Source organism: Schistocerca nitens, chromosome 2 (assembly GCF_023898315.1).
Source record: "Schistocerca nitens isolate TAMUIC-IGC-003100 chromosome 2, iqSchNite1.1, whole genome shotgun sequence".
Classification (NCBI taxonomy): Eukaryota; Metazoa; Arthropoda; class Insecta; order Orthoptera; family Acrididae; genus Schistocerca; species Schistocerca nitens.
This window is the reverse complement of record NC_064615.1, coordinates 741540703-741556724: the sequence shown is the minus strand read 5'-3', so window position 1 is coordinate 741556724 and position 16022 is coordinate 741540703. Positions and strand designations below refer to the sequence as shown.

At 45.0% G+C, this 16022-nt stretch overlaps 1 protein-coding gene across 1 annotated transcript in view; it reads left to right on the top strand.

Moving 5' to 3' along the window:
- Window positions 1–16022, top strand: part of LOC126236959 (cubilin) — a 1328660-nt gene that overhangs the window by 1020575 nt on the left and 292063 nt on the right. The window contains exon 4 of the mRNA XM_049946657.1: window positions 12124–12304. Coding sequence (XP_049802614.1) covers window positions 12124–12304 — 181 coding nt within the window. The remainder of the gene's footprint in view (window positions 1–12123; window positions 12305–16022) is intronic.

Genomic DNA, 16022 nt, shown 5'->3' with positions numbered 1-16022 from the left:
TCCGGACAGGCACCTGTAGCCCTAGTACCAAACCTGAGATTTCCCTCCCCCCTCCCCCTCCTCACAATCCCTACCCTTGCATGTATCGCTTCGAGCCATCTTGTGAACCCAGGAGAGACCCTGTGCTGTCTGCGTCATGAGGCTTTTTATGCTTGCTTTGAGGTGCTCCACGGCACATCCACATTGCTGGCCGTGTGCCACCTTTAAGAGGCAGCTCCTTTACATATGTGTCCGCAGCTCGTGGTCTGATGGCTAGCGCTGCCGTCTCTGGATCGCGGGGTCCCGCGTTCGATTCCCGGCCGTGTTGGGGATTTTCTCTGCCCGGGGACTGGGTGTTTGTGTTGTCCTCATCATTTTATCGTCAGCAGCAGCAGCACTCGTGATAGAGGCTAGAATGGAGTGCGCAAGAAAATTGGACTGTGTAAAAATTGGGAATTTGTACGGGCGCTCATGACCGTGCATTTGAGCGCCCCACAAACCAAACATCATCATCACCCTTTCCATATGCAGCTAGCTCAGGTGTCCCCACATTAAAAAAATTCCTTTAGTAGCGATCGCGGACATCGCCTCTCTATCTATAATTTCGGTATTCAGTCTGAGCTGTCTAACATGTCACACACAATAAATCATAATCTGAAGAGCACGACCTTCTGACATCTCGACCACTATGGACTATTCAGAGTGGGACTTCGACATTTTTTCGATGCTTTCTTAAGCGTAATATACACGAAAAGTTTTCAGGAGACACGAGAGAAAATTATTTAATCTTCATTTCACTTTTATAAAACATGAAACGCGCTTCATTTCTTTATCTTTCGTCCGTTGCAGGTTGTCTGTTAAATACGCGCAATCTGAAAGCATAGTATTACTCCAATGCATTTCATCTCCTCACATCTCCGAACACGCTGATACGTAACCTATTCCCTAACGCAGTTATTTCTTTTTCGTTATCATATCATTATTTGTCTTACCTGGTTGTACTAATATTTCGCTGTCTGCATAAGTGTCACACCCAGTATTAGGAAGTCCCAAAATTTTGGAGTAAAAAATAATATAGGCGATAGAGAATATTAAACTGGGCATTTTGAGATAAGAAATAAGTAGTCAGAAACGTCAGGCAGTACGAAATCTTAAAAGAACAACGGATATCAGGCACGTTTTTGTAAACTGCTCGACTTGAAGAACGTTACAGAACCGTCAATGATAAGTCAAAAAAATGGTTCAAATGGCTCTGAGCACTATGGGACTCAACTGCTGAGGTCATTAGTCCCCTAGAACTTAGAACTAGTTAAACCTAACTAACCTAAGGACATCACAAACATCCGTGCCCGAGGCAGGATTCGAACCTGCGACCGTAGCGGTCTTGCGGTTCCAGACTGCAGCTCCTTTAACCGCACGGCCACTTCGGCCGGCAATGATAAGTCAATTATGGATATTTTCCTAAGGAGTTATATCACATTGTTGGTATACGAGGCCGCAATATAAACTGAAGAGCAACTGGCTCACGGAATCCTGGTTGGCTGGTTCACTGCGCAACAGAAAGCAGGGAAGATGCAAGCGGCAAAATTATATGTACCGTTCTAACGCAAGCATTAAGATTGATAATAGTCACGTTGAAGCGATGCAATGAATATATGTTGTTATGAAGTCCGTAGCTCGTGGTCGCGCGATAGCGTTCTCGCTTCCCGCGCCCGGGTTCTCGGGTTCGATTCCCGGCGGGGTCAGGGATTTTCTCTGCCTCGTGATGGCTGGGTGTTGTGTGATGTCCTAAGGTCAGTTAGGTTTAAGTAGTTCTAAGTTCTAGGGGACTGACGACCATAGATGTTAAGTCCCATAGTGCTCAGAGCCATTTTTTTTTTTTTTTTTTTGTTATGAAAAGGTTTCGGCTTGTTTATATCAGTGAAACAAATTTCCAACCACTAATTCTTATTTCAAAGTTTTCAGTTTGGAAATCCTTACCACCTGTACAGATTTGACCTTACAGGTCAGGTACTCTGAATTAGACTTTTTGCCTGTACCTACACTTTATCTTTTCCACTGTTTCTCCAGAAAACAGGTGAAGTATTCCTATATGCTTTAACACGTATCTCACTAATTTATCGATCTCATTGTATTGGCGTTGTATTCAAAGGAAACTAAAACTCACAGATAAGTATTGGAAAATAATATTTAACTCATGTTTCAAATATTAGAAAAAGAAACGACACGGACGTTATCTATTACGAAGGCAGTGATACAAAAGAAATAATTCGCGGAATGGTACACCGCTGAATCAACGCGACACTGAATGCCTACTGATGGAAAGTATATAAGCAGAGCAGATACGAATCGGGCATCATTCTAATGACGACAAGGAGCCGCAAATGGGAAAATCCACTAACATAAGCGACTCTAGAAAATGGCTGATTTTTATGGCTCGATAAGGGGAGCTCAGTGATTTTGAACGTGGACTAGTCATTAGATGTCACCGTCACCTGAGTAACAATGTCGTCACGTATATTTCAATCTTTCTAAAGCTGCCTAAGTGGACTGTTAGTGATGTGGTTCTGACATGGAAACGCGACGGTGTAGTCGAGCGGTTCTAGGCGCTTCAGTGTGGAACCGCGAGACCGCTACGGTCGCAGGTTCAAATCCTGCCTCGGGCATGGATGTGTGTGATGAGCTCAGAAGTTAAGTCCCATAGTGCTCAGAGCCAATTTGTAGTTGAATTATGGTGAAGCCACGAGCAGGCGATAAGGTATCGGACGTCCGCGCCTCTTCATAGAACGTGGACGTAGAACTTCCGCTCTGTAAAGCGACATAGATCGCGATCTGAGGCACAGTATAGTGCTGGTGCAGGTACAATTGTCTCCAAGCACACCGTTCAGCACATATTGATGATAATAGGGCTCCACAATCGACGTCCTTTACATGGTCTCATGTTGACCCATGGACATTACGATTGAAGTGCGCACGGGTAAATCGAAATTGGACCATGGGTCAGTGGAAACGTGCTGTGTGATTGGATCAATTACGTTTCTTGTTAAATCAGGTCGATAGTTGTGTCTAGATATGTCGCCATCCAGGCGAACGTGGGCTCGAAACATGCACAGCGCCACGGACACAGGCCGATGGGGACAACATTATGCTATGAGGTACATTCACCTGGTCTTGCATAGCGCCTATAGTACAAATCGAAGGTGCCATGAAAGCTGTGAACTGCATGAAACTTATTACGGATCATCTCTAATCCTTCATGATTGATGCCAGCCCTTTACGATTGCGCCATCTTCCAGTAGGAGTTGATGGCTGGGGAGACGACGTCGCAGTAAACCGGTTATGTTGTCCACTGATGCATCGTATATATGGATTGTGATAACCCCTCCAGCCTGAAGATGATGCTTTGAAGCGTCGAGACTGGTAGCTACACAATAAGTGACATCTTAACGACGGCTCTAGGTGTTTCATTTTCTTAGTTAAGTGAACGACCGTAGTCCACCAGGCCTCCAGCCACAAGGATGGACATACAATATCCAGCTGGAAAAAGTTTCCGCATCGCAAATCTAGCATCGCTCTACAGTGGTTTGAGGAGCCTGATCGCGAACTCACGTTAATTTCTTGCCAGCACATTCACCTGGTCTCAACCCGATGGAAGATATAAGATGCGCCCGCAGCCGACGGCCCCGTAATTTATGCCAAGTGAGCGTTATGTGCACAGACATCTGGTACCCCCTACCTTCGCAAAACTACAGAGGATTTTACCTCCAGCAAAGCTGCTGCACTGCGTTCCAAAGATGGACCGACATCCTATTAAGCAAGTGGTAACAAGGATTCGGATTCATCAGTGTACTTTTCCTCAGTACAATATTGTGTGACAGTACCAAGGAAGGTGAAGAAGATAAGTACATAAGAACAATGATAATAAAAGGAGCCAATGGCTCGGTGAAATTTCTTACGTGTAACACCGAGCCAGCGAAGAACATTGCAACAGGAACGATGAAGTTATAGCTCAACATGACCTCGACGTATTCTGCACTTATGTTGACTATAGAAACCTCTAAATGCAAATACCTTTGATTCTAAGTAATTGTGCTACACGAAAGATAATTGGGAGAATGGAGATGGTGTCTGCGTTTAACCCTTCTATAAGTAAGAAGTCGCGCGGGATTAGCCGAGTGGTATAAGGCGCTGCAGTCATGGACTGTGCGACTGATCCCGGCGGAGGTTCGAGTCCTCCCTCGGGCATGGGTGTGTGTGTTTGTCCTTGGGATAATTTAGGTTAAGTAGTGTGTAAGCTTAGGGACTGATGACCTTAGCAGTTAAGTCCCATAAGATTTCATACACATTCACTATAAGTAAGAGCTGAAGGTGTAGTGAACCACGTGATGTGATCAATCTTTGCAACACTGAATGTCTCACAAGCCACAGAGAATACGGTCTTTAAATTTGCCGCGATGACATAGTGGGAAAGTCTGTGGATTTGCACTCAGTAGCAACTGAGTTCAAATCCCCATCCGGCCACCCATATTTAAGGTCTACGTACGTTCCTAAATTGCTGAAGTGAATACAATACAAAGAATTATGACCGATTTCTCACTCTACACTTGTCCAATCGGACTTGGTCTCCGTCTGTAACAGCAACGTCATCGACAGGGTACTCTCGTGCAACAAGGATGGAGAATAAAGTCGGTGATAGTTTCGTTGAGGGAATCCACGCTGCACGATAAAGTTACGGAGATGTTCAATAAAACTCCAGTGGCAGTTGCTACAGGAAAGCAGTAGTAGATCTCAGAGACGATATGTTGAAATTGTGGAGGAGTACACTCTGAAAAGAGTTGGGAATCATATTGCTTCCTCCCACATGCAACTCGCTGAAAGACCACACAGATGAAATTAGAGAAACTAGTGCTCATTCTGAGTTTTGTCGACAGTGAATGCAACGAGGATGGCAGGCAGGAGGACAGGGTGGGAGTAAGGGAGAAATATTGCACACAAAATGGACCCTCCGCCACATAGCACTGGCTGGTTTGTGGAGTACAGCTGCAGATGTATATTTTCCCCTCGCTCAATACCGAACGTGAAGAATACTCAGTATTGTAGAACACTCAGTATAGTGTCATTTATTGAAACTAAACTACACTTCTCGAACAATCACTATATACACACAAAGAAAACAACAGAGAGACGACCATTCATCGAGAGCGTCGGTGAGGTCCGTCGGAGCTCGTCCTAGCTTGGCGAGGAACTGGCTGTATTGCTGCTGCGCTGGCCTCATAAAGCCAGCGGAGGGCGGCAGAGTACTCCAACTTTCCCTGTATCTGTGAGGCGTCCTCTGAAGAAAAAGGTTCGCATTAGTCTCTAGCAAGTTCTGTTTGTTTTGAAGAATTGTTTTCCTCTTGGTTGCGCCTGCAGGTGCTTGTGTATGTTCTATGGTACACAGGGGTGTCTTGAGTGTAGTCTGCCTGGCAGGGGCCGTCTGTGGCAGACGTAACAGGACAGAAAATCAGTACTAGTTTTACAATCTCCCCTCCACCATGCACTCAGCTACGAGTATTTGTGTAGAAGAATATTTCGGACAACGAAGCCTAGCCAAGACACCACCGAGGTGGAGCCTGTAAATCTTTTTAAGCAGTAATTAGCTTCCGCAGTCCCGGGGACGCGGTAGCGAGCGCCTAGGAGGCTGCAGCATAGGACGACTGGCCGCGGACGCTCGCTTTAATTCCGAGTCCGGCCGCTAATTGCGAGGAAGTGGTCCGCATCCTGGCCGGGCGTCTCTGCGCGCTCTCTTTTGTTCAGGCTCACTTCAAAGCCCAACAAGTTTCATTAAGCGACATTAATTTCCGCGGGGAAATATTCTGCGCCGCAAAAAGGCATTCCCGTTATTAAGCGCGCCGCGGCCCGAATTACCCGCGAGTGTGGGCCGGTCCCCGCTGGCGCCGAGCACCTGCCGCCGTGTCGGGGCAGCTGCCTCCTGTCATTAAAGCGAAAGCATACGCGCCTGCACTCGCAAGACGGCCTGTGAGCGAGCGATACCGTAGAAGGGTCGGCCACGCATTCGCACGACAGAAATGAAAGAGCCACCTCACTTCGCGAAGACCAAAGCTCGACAACAAGTTAACGTTTCATTAAAACATAGATAGTCCAGTCTTTCTGAGAACCTTACCTCTGAACGAGCACCTGACCAAACTTATATTCATGAAACAAATTTAAACTCTCTAGTTTCTAAAACGACAAAAGATAAATAATATTTAGCTACTGTTCAAATGCAACTCGCTTGCTTTTGAACATAGAAGTAGGGAGTTAATGAGAAAAGTTGACACCGTTTGTTTCTAACCGTGTTCTAATTTTTTCCGGCAGCGTATAGGAGGTGCGACAATACAGTTATGAAACTCGTGTGAAAAAAAATGTTGCTTACCGTTTTAGTCAAGTTTAATGTTGCCTCCTTCAAAGTAGTTCCCTTCTGATTTCACACACTTTTTCCAGCGCTTCTGCCATTGATGGTAACATTTCTGGAACTCATCTTCTGTAATATCCTCCAAGACCCTCGTCACAGCTTTTTTGACATCTTGTGTTGTTTGAAAATGGTATCCCTTGACCACCGTTTTGACTCTTGGAAATCGAAAAAAGTCGCATGGAGCGATATCTGGTGAATAAGGTGGCTGTGGTAGTACTGAAATTTGTTTTGAGGTTAAAAATTGCTGTACTGACAGAGCAGTATGGGATTGCGCATTATCGTGATACAGAATCGAATTATCAGCAATGTTGGCACGGACACGAAGAACTCTTTTACGAAGTCTTTCCTAAATTTCTTTGTAGTAAAATTGGTTAACTGTTTGTCCAGGAAGCACCCACTCTTTATGAACTATTCCCTTGGAATAAAACAAGCACACAAGCATGCATTTCACTTTTGACTTTGACATGCGAGTATTTTTTAGTCTGGGTGATCCCTTTGAGCACCATTGCGAAGTTTGGCGTTTTGTTTCTAGATCTTACTGAAAAAAAAAACAACTTTCATCACCAGTGATAACACGGCTCAACAATTCTGGATTGATTTCCGTTTGCTCTAACAGATCGGCTGTCACATTTTTCCGTGTTTCTCACTGTTGTGGTGTGAGATTTTTGGGGACCATTTTTGCACAAATCTTTCTCATACCAAGATGTTCAGTTATTATTAGACGAACCGTTTCTCAATTGATGTTCAGTTCTTCTGCAATTATTTTCACGGATTTCGATCAGATCGTACGAGTTCACGCACCCTGGCCAAGCTGACATCCGTCCGTGAGGTTGATGGTCGTCCACCGCGGTCTTCATCTTCAACATTCGTTCTGCCTTCACTAAACATTTTATGCCATCGAAAAACTTGAGCTCTTGACATAACCTACTCTCCGAAAGTCTTCTGTAGCTTACTGTAAGTTTTCACCGCGTTTTCACCTAATTTAACGCAAAAACGTATGGCGTACCGTTGCGCAATGTTATGCGGTTCCATTTCCGTGACGAGAGACACTAACACATGTTAAACTATTACAGCACAACTCGTCGATGTGCCACTTGGACTAGAGGCAGCTTATAGACCAAGGTCAAAGTTATTGTGCCAACGCAAGCCTGCAGTGTTGCCACATGTCGCAAAGAAAATCAATCTCATTACTTTATTGTCGCACCTCGTATATATATATCCGGAAAAAATTAATGCACCTGGAAAGACGACTTCGATTTTATTACTACCAAATATGCAGCAACCAGTCGCAAAATCATGTTTTATTTATTCACTTTTGCAAATCGATTTCAACTGATTAACAGCCATCATCGGTGCTTTCAACCAATAAGTATCCTGAGTAGTAATACTGTCTTAAGCAGAGGTCAAACATCTGGTTGCTGCATATCTGGTAATTTTATGGTTTACGGTCGCTGCACGACTTGGGAACCACATGGATCCCACCACTCATAAGACTTCGATTTTGTCGTTTTTGATTTGGTGACAGCATAAGCTATCTCCGCCAACCATGAGCGTGGTAGCATAGCTACCAGAGCGCTATCTATGTCTACCCTTTAATGGAATGCTCACAGCCAGAGGGTGCAAACGTGTGAAGCAAGCAGGCAATCATGTCACGGAGACGAGGCACTCATGCTTCCTGAAACCGACTGAGCGAGCCTGAAAGAGGTCATATTATGGCCTTCTGAGTGGCTGAACGGTCCTTTCGGAGGACTGCTACACAAGCTGGACGTGCTGCGTGAGCTGCGCAGCGGGGCTGGTATCAGCGGTCACGTGAACATTCTCACACCCGTAGACGAGCTTCTGGACGTCCACGCAGCACAAACACCCGCCGGGTTCGTCATATTGTAAGGGCAGCAATGGCAGATTGCACAGCTATTCCGCCAGAGGGTCACTTGGAAATGGAATGGCGCGCCGTGGTCTCGAGGTATAAAAGCAGAATTTTCCTGCACGCAAGAGATGGTCCTTTGCACCCACGACGTAGACCTGGTGAGCGCTGCCTCGTACAGGGAATTCGACCGTGACACACAGGCCCCAACCCCGGCCTGTTGCTGCGTATTGTGAACAACCATTTCGAATCATAACAATGAGATTTGTCTGAGTGATTACGCTAGTGGAAATGCATTGGATTGCCTTGAAGTGCCTTAAGGAGTGTAACGTTAGTGAAAGAATTTATCATATCATGACTGGAGAAAGAGTATGGTTTATTCTTCTTCCCAGATGGCCATCTTGGGCGATCAGCTCTATTTACCAGGACCAAATGTTTGAAATATTTCACTTAACTGCTTTTATTGGTTGTGTTTATGTTTTCTTTAAGTTATTGATTTCGAATATAAGTAACTCCATCCTGAGACGTCCCTATGACTGTCCAAAACAATCGACCATGCAGTCTCTTCATGCCCTAAATTGGTAATATAATGGTAATATGAACGTCATGCATAAAGACGGCTGAGTGGCATATCCAGACACACATTAACAACAATGATTATGTTATCAAAGCAACAGTTTTTTGTGTGCATTGCGTAGTTTGGAGAAGGATCACAACAAATAAATAAGGTAACCCAAATTGGAAATACGATCAGGCCAGATAGCCCAACACAAATTGCCTTTAATTATGATAGTGTTTTAGACACAGACGTTTATTCGAGATCCATTTCATGAACGTATTGGATCAGATTTCACTGTCTAGGTGAGGAACGTGGCTGCACCCAATTGTAGTGGGCCTGGACCAGGTCCTTAGATACTCGTCAATCATAGCTGCGTGCAACCGGCGATTCTCGTCACTATCTGGCATGTAAAATGTACTAATGTATGGCAGTAATGGCGAATCTGGAAACATATTCTGAATGAGTGTCATAACTGCATGAAGATCGAATGATACAGTAAAAATGAAGGAACGAGGATTACGGTTTAACGTGCTGTCGACGACGATGTCATTAGAGAAGGACCACAAGCTTCGATTGCGGCCGCAAGGAGAAGGAAAATCTTTAGCGACGAGCAAGAGCACTGTCGACTTTTACGCGCGATAGAAAGTGTATCGCTTCCCTTGTTTCGCGTAGTGTAGATGCAATTCCTTGTTGCGCGTGAGATAAAGGACCATCAAGAAAGCATCCTCTCATTGAATTTTACAGAAGCTGTTCGCTTTTAAGAAATGCTACAGAAAGAACCAATTACAATCGTATAGAAAGACAGGATGTGTGGAACGTAATGAGCGTGGTTTTTCAGTAGCTACTTCCAGTTTTGCAAACAGTATACCACAAACTTCTGGAATAATTCCTGACATCGTACTCTTTGTAATTTTAAAAAGATACTGTAATATTGTAAGTGAATCACACGTCGTAAGAAATCAGTGTCAGAGAAAGTCCTCCTCTCAGCTTCGCATGTTTTTTCTTTCCCTTCTTTTTCTTCTTTGCTGACTAGGGTTTCGCCTGTTTGTCGGCCACATTCCATGGATGTAGTGGACCAGCTGTGATCGTCTTAGCGTCGTTTCCCTTGCAGTCGTCCATATTACAAATTTTAACTAATCTTGTGGGCTACGCCCTTTCCACATGATCCTCCCAATTCCTTTTTCTTGTCTTGGCCCGTTTATTTATATCTTGTATCTCACGTTGATCCGTTATCGATACATTTGTTCTCTTGTTCCACATGGTCACTCATTGGATCTGTCTTAGTCGTTCATTTCCGCTACCATTAACTTTTCTTTCATCTTTTCCGTTTCCGCTGCATATGTCATAACACGACGCATCATTGTTTTATATATTTTTTTTATTTTCTCCTCAGTTGTCATAAATTTGCTTCTCAGTACGTATTTTGCAAGCATCCGGCTCAAAATGGCTCTGAGCACTATGGGACTTAACATCTGAGGTCAGCAGTCCCCTAGAACTTAGAACTACTTAAACCTAACTAGCCTAAGGACATCACACACATCCATGCCCGAGGCAGGATTCGAACCTGCGACCGTAGCAGCAGCGCGGGTCCTGACAGAAGCGCCTAGAACCGCTCGGCCACCGTGGCCGGCGCAAGCATCCGGCATCCTCATTGCGTTTGTCATTTTGTTTTTCACTTCCGTGGTTAAGTCTTTCTTGCTGGTGATCGCAGTCGCTAGATAATTTAAGCTCATCAGTTTTTTAATTTACAAACCATCTTCTTGTAATTTACATCTTAGAGGTGTTTTTGATATTACCACGTTGGTTGATTTTTTAAATGAGATTTCCAGGCTATATTGGTAAGCTGTTTTATTGAATTGGTAAGTAACATTTATAAATCATCCTCGTTATTAGCAATCAGTACAGAATCATCAGCGTAACATAATACCTACCAATATATTTCTCATTTTATGTAATGGTCCTTTCTTAGATACCTGTGGTGTGGTCTATTAATATGTTGAACAGGAGTGGGCTTAGTGAATCTCCTTGTCTAACTCCTTTATCTATTGCAAATCCATGTGTCAATTCCTTGTGTGTTTAAGTTCTCGTTTTATAACTCGTCTGTATACCTTCTATGATTTTTATGACACCCATAGGTATTCTCCTGACGATTAAGATTTAAATCACATGCTACTTTTCTTTCTTTTCGAATTTTGGGTCGATCAGTGGAACAAGAAAATCCATATTTTCTCCAGTCTTACGGGTGAAGTCCCTGATGGTATCTTCGTGGAGTCCCACTACCATTTTCCTCGTAAGCTGGTTCTCTCGTTGGCATCGCAGATGGAATAATTCCTTACTCCACCAGTCACGAACCCATTTCGCTTTTTGTTTCAATTGTAGCATCGTCGTAATGGCGAACGCAGTTGCAGCAACCAGAGGCACCACAGAGCGCGTCGACATGGTTGTCTCACCCGAATTGACGGGTGACCCCTTTCGTGCCTGCTTCGAGCAATGTTTCGCTCTGTATAAGTAAAAGGGCGAAACAGCTGTCTCGCGAAACAGTCTCACGTGTCTGTTCCGCGAGACAAGTATCGCGTGTCGTAAACTCTCAAGAACGTAGCAAGTAGACTGTTGCACTTAATTTTGTAATGCCTCAAGATGATCAGATGATCGAAACATTTAGTAAAAGAAGAATAATTGCCCGCCCGCTTGGCCGTGGTGTCTAGCGCACGGATTTCCGGGCGGGAAGGAGCGCCGGTCCCCGGCGCGAATCCGCCCGGCGGATGTGTGTCGAGGTCCGGTGAGCCGGCCAGTCTGTGGATGGTTTTTAGGCGGTTTTCCATCTGCTTCGGCAAACGCGGCCTGGTTCCCCTTATTCCGCCTCAGCTACACTATGTCGGCGATTGCTGCGCAAACAAGTTCTCCACGTATGCGTACACCACCATTGCTCTACCACGCAAACATAGGGGTTACACTCATCTGGTGTGAGACGTTCCCTGGGGGGTCCACCGGGGGCGGAACCGCACAATAACCCTGGGTTCGGTGGGGGCGGCGGAGGGGTGAAGTGGACTGCGGTAGTCGTCGTGCGGATCACTGTGGCGGGGACGGAGGCTCTCCGTCGTTTCTAGGTCCCCGGTTAACATGACATAACATAACATAAATAGAGAATCAGTTTATCAACAGCTCTTTGCTTGACCTTGTCCAAGTGATCAAACACTCTGACCCATATAAACAGGCGGCAACCAGTGAGTTGTGTGTACAGCGGGGCGTGTGCCGGTGCTGTTGCAGAGTGCGACCGCGTGTTCGTGAGCCGGCCGCCGCACGGCCCCCAGAACGGCACGTTCTCGGCGCCCGTCCTGGACAACTCGGCGGGCCACGCCCGCCAGTGCGTCTACACGTTCGTGGCCGGCCCGCGGCAGCGCGTCGAGCTCGTCTTCACGTCGTTCCGGCTGCGAGGCGTCCCGCCAGAGTGAGTACACCAGGGTCCGCCCCTCCTCCTCTCTGCATCGCCGTCTGGGAGCACCAGCATCCGGCAGCTAGCTGCGCAGGCAGCAAGGCCGCAGTTACTCTTCTTCGCTAGTCCAGTGCCGAGAGCGGATGACAAGGGCCAATCAACAACTGGCTCTCATTCAAGAGAGACAGTGCAACGAAAGTGTATTCTACGGAGTGAAGGAAAAAAATTCCTCGGTATAGGACTGTTGTACTGCTTCAGGTGTCTAGGTAACCCTTTCTATCTCATACGATGATTCTACAAACGCTCTTCAAACTACGGAGATGAAAACATTTTTCAGATATTCATGTAGGTTTCCTGCATGCATTCCTTCATGACAATATGATTAACACCTCCCGGACACCTTTATTATGACAGCCGAAGTGTAGAAAAATAATATCCTGGAAATGCCTATGCACAAAGCCACGTGTTTGCCCGTTTACTTGAAAAAATCTTGCTTGTAAATGACAACCTCATTTCGATATGTACGCTTCGCTAAAGAATTAAAGGATCACCTTTTCGAAACACCGTAGTTGCTTTACATTCCAACAGGCAAGTTTGAAATTTGACTCAAATGTGCCTACAACCTTCTTCTGTAACGGTGCAAAACCGTGGAGTTCTACGACGACGCCCTCGAGCTCGATGACGCCTTTTACAGCAAGGTGTCAACACATGCGAAAAAAAAGACCGAAGCTCAGAAATTCATGTGACGCACAAAATGGGTTAATGATATCGCATTGACACCACAATTCAACCCAATGCACCCGCGGAGGTGTCACGCGATGGAAAGGTCGTCACAGTCCCTTTTACCCACATTTCATTCCTCCTTTCGACGCCTCTGCGATGGTGCTCATAGCCGCGACACCGGCGGTGAAATCACGCGCTTTTCTTATGAGTGCCTGAGGAAAACATTTCAGTATTAGTTGAAAACAGTCTTCGTTTCAATTTTAGTTTTTTAATTATTTATCAACTACGCGTTTCACCTTATTTAGGCATCTTCAGGCTGATCTTAATTTGGTATTTCTTAGGACGATCCTTTAGACAGTGTAGCTAAAGGGCATCGTCGAGTACATCAGGCCAACATCGCATTCGTTAACCTCAGTAAATACTTTCTAGATGGACGTGGGTGACTCCAAGACCTGCATAAAGCGTACAAAAACATTTCAGTCACGCCACCGCTCATAACAGACACGAAAAGGCCTTGGGGTTGGCATAAATGCTGTCAATAAAATCACCCTTCTTGTTGCGCGACGTTGATTCCCACAGATTTTGCGTTTGAAAAAGAGAGTTCGCAGTGCGATGAGCGAAAAACGACATTCACGAAAACCTTTCGTACTGTTGACAGCTCCTGGGTTTTTTGACCCCCCTCGACAGACATCACGGGGCTAAAACACCACTGATCGTGATAAACCCCCTTAGAGTGCAGTGCGGCAGTAATTTGTGCTCTGGAGTGCGGGATGAAACCGCTAGGGACCGTTCAAAATCATTCGAAGAAATTTGGGCATGATCCGAAGCTGCAACGGGCCTTTATGTTTTTACAGTGCTCCTGTTTCATTCCCTCCTGTGGCGTTATCATGGAAGTGTGCGACATAGATATATACGCGAATGAAAAGGTGAAGGATCGCTCTAAGAGCCCCCATTTTGGCAAAACCCTCAGTGGCACCCACCCACACCTATTAAGTACTTTAGAAATGTTCCTTTACAGAGAAAATCCGGGAAATACTCCTAGGTGCCTGTAGATATGCAACTGGCGTCTGAAATGTGTCAAGTGGTTGCCCTTTTCAAGGCGCCTTGGGGTACTTCTCAGGTTTCTTCGTAAACGCACAATTCTTGAATTCTCAATAATTATAGGCAGGTGACACCGGGTGTTTTGCCTAAATGGGTAGCCTTAGAGGAATCCGTTTTAACGATGCATGTGTCAGTGATCACCGCCACAGGACAGCGTGAAACAGGAGCACTCCGAATGGTTTTGAACGGTTACTACGGGTTCAATCCCTTACACAAGAGCCAATATTGCGGTCGCCCTACACTCCAAAGGTGTGTGATCGCGCTGAATGGGGATGCAGCCCCACAATGTCCATTAGAGAACAGCTGAAACGTCCGTGGCTGTCAGCGGTGTAAAAGGTTTTCAAGAACTTCTTCCTTTTGCTCACTGCACTGAGAAATATAGTTTTCGGCCATGAAATGTGTGGGATTCAACGTCCCAAGGAAAGAGGTGATTTCATGGACGCCCTTTTTGCCATCCCCGAAGGCCTTTTCGTTTCGATTCTGAGTGGCGATATATCTGAAATATTTTCCTCGGCCATCCATAAGAAAACTGCGTGATTTCAACGCTAAGCGTTGCGGCTCTAACCTCCATCACAGAGGCGTCAAAAGAAGGGGTGAAATGCGGTTGAGAGGGACTGTGATGCCCATCGTGTCACTTGTCCATTGTGGCACTGGGCAAAATTTGGTGATCTTTGGTGCCAATAAGACATCAATAGCCAACTTAACAAGTCACATGAACTTATGAGCTTTTCCGCACGTGTTGATACCTTGCTCTTTTAAGCGTCGTCTGACCCGAGGATGTCTTAGCAGGACGTCACGCTTTTGAAGCTTAACGGAGGAAGGTTATAGGCAACTTTGAGCCAAATTTCAAAGTTATACGTCGGAATGGGATACAATTACGGAATTTCTAAAAAGTTACCCCTTGATTCTGTTGCGGTGTGTAGTTGTCCCAGAATTCTTCTCTATTACCCTAGCATTCCTCCCCCTTCTTACGATATTTCCAGAGCTGCTTTTGTAGGCGGTAATTGTCGCCTACTGCACTCCGAATTAGCTCCCATGTTTGCGCTACTGTACGTTGTCGTAATAACAGCCACTATGGAAATCACGGCTATGCCCCAAAGCAGCATTTCGCCCAAACATCTTCTTCGATCCACTATCCCAGTGACTAATCGCCAGTCTTCACACACAGTTTTGTCCAACAGTAAAGTTGACTCTTCCTTAACACCATATAACATCCCTGTATACTTGTCTATTAAAAACATTATGTTTTGCTCTCTTTTATTGACAGAGATATTTACTGAAATTACCAGACACATAAAAATTAACTGTCTTACTTTTCGCATTCTGTACGACATGATACACACAAATTCCGCCAAGTTTTGTTCTTTCTTTTCTACTGTAGATGGAACCTAAATCTAAGAAGTAATAGTCCACATACTATCTTCTAGGGTGATCTCCGACTCTCAGCACCTATAATGAATATACATTTTTCAATGACAAATTTCGTTTCCTCTTTAAGAAGCTTCTCTACGATCGTCTTCACATTTCAGATTTTGAGATTTTTTTTTCACTATAATACATCGACATAAAACGTTCCAGAAGTTCATTCTCCCAGTGCCATTCTTACTTTCCGCTTCCGCGGCACATACAGAACATTTTTTAGTGCGACGTTTCATTACAGACTTGACAGATCACCTATCGAGGACCATATCTCTAGGCAGATACAAGCTTTTTTTTTTTGTAATTATCTCTGAGAGTTTCTTGGAGTTGATATACTTAGTACCGAAATATTGTCTTAGAGCCATGTCTTGTTCTCGAAAAACTTCCCTATGAAATCGAAGGAACTGAAAAGGAGAAACATTTACCATAGTAGTTATTAAAAAGAATCCTCTGAAACAAAGTATGCTACAGTTATTTACCTTTAGTTGAT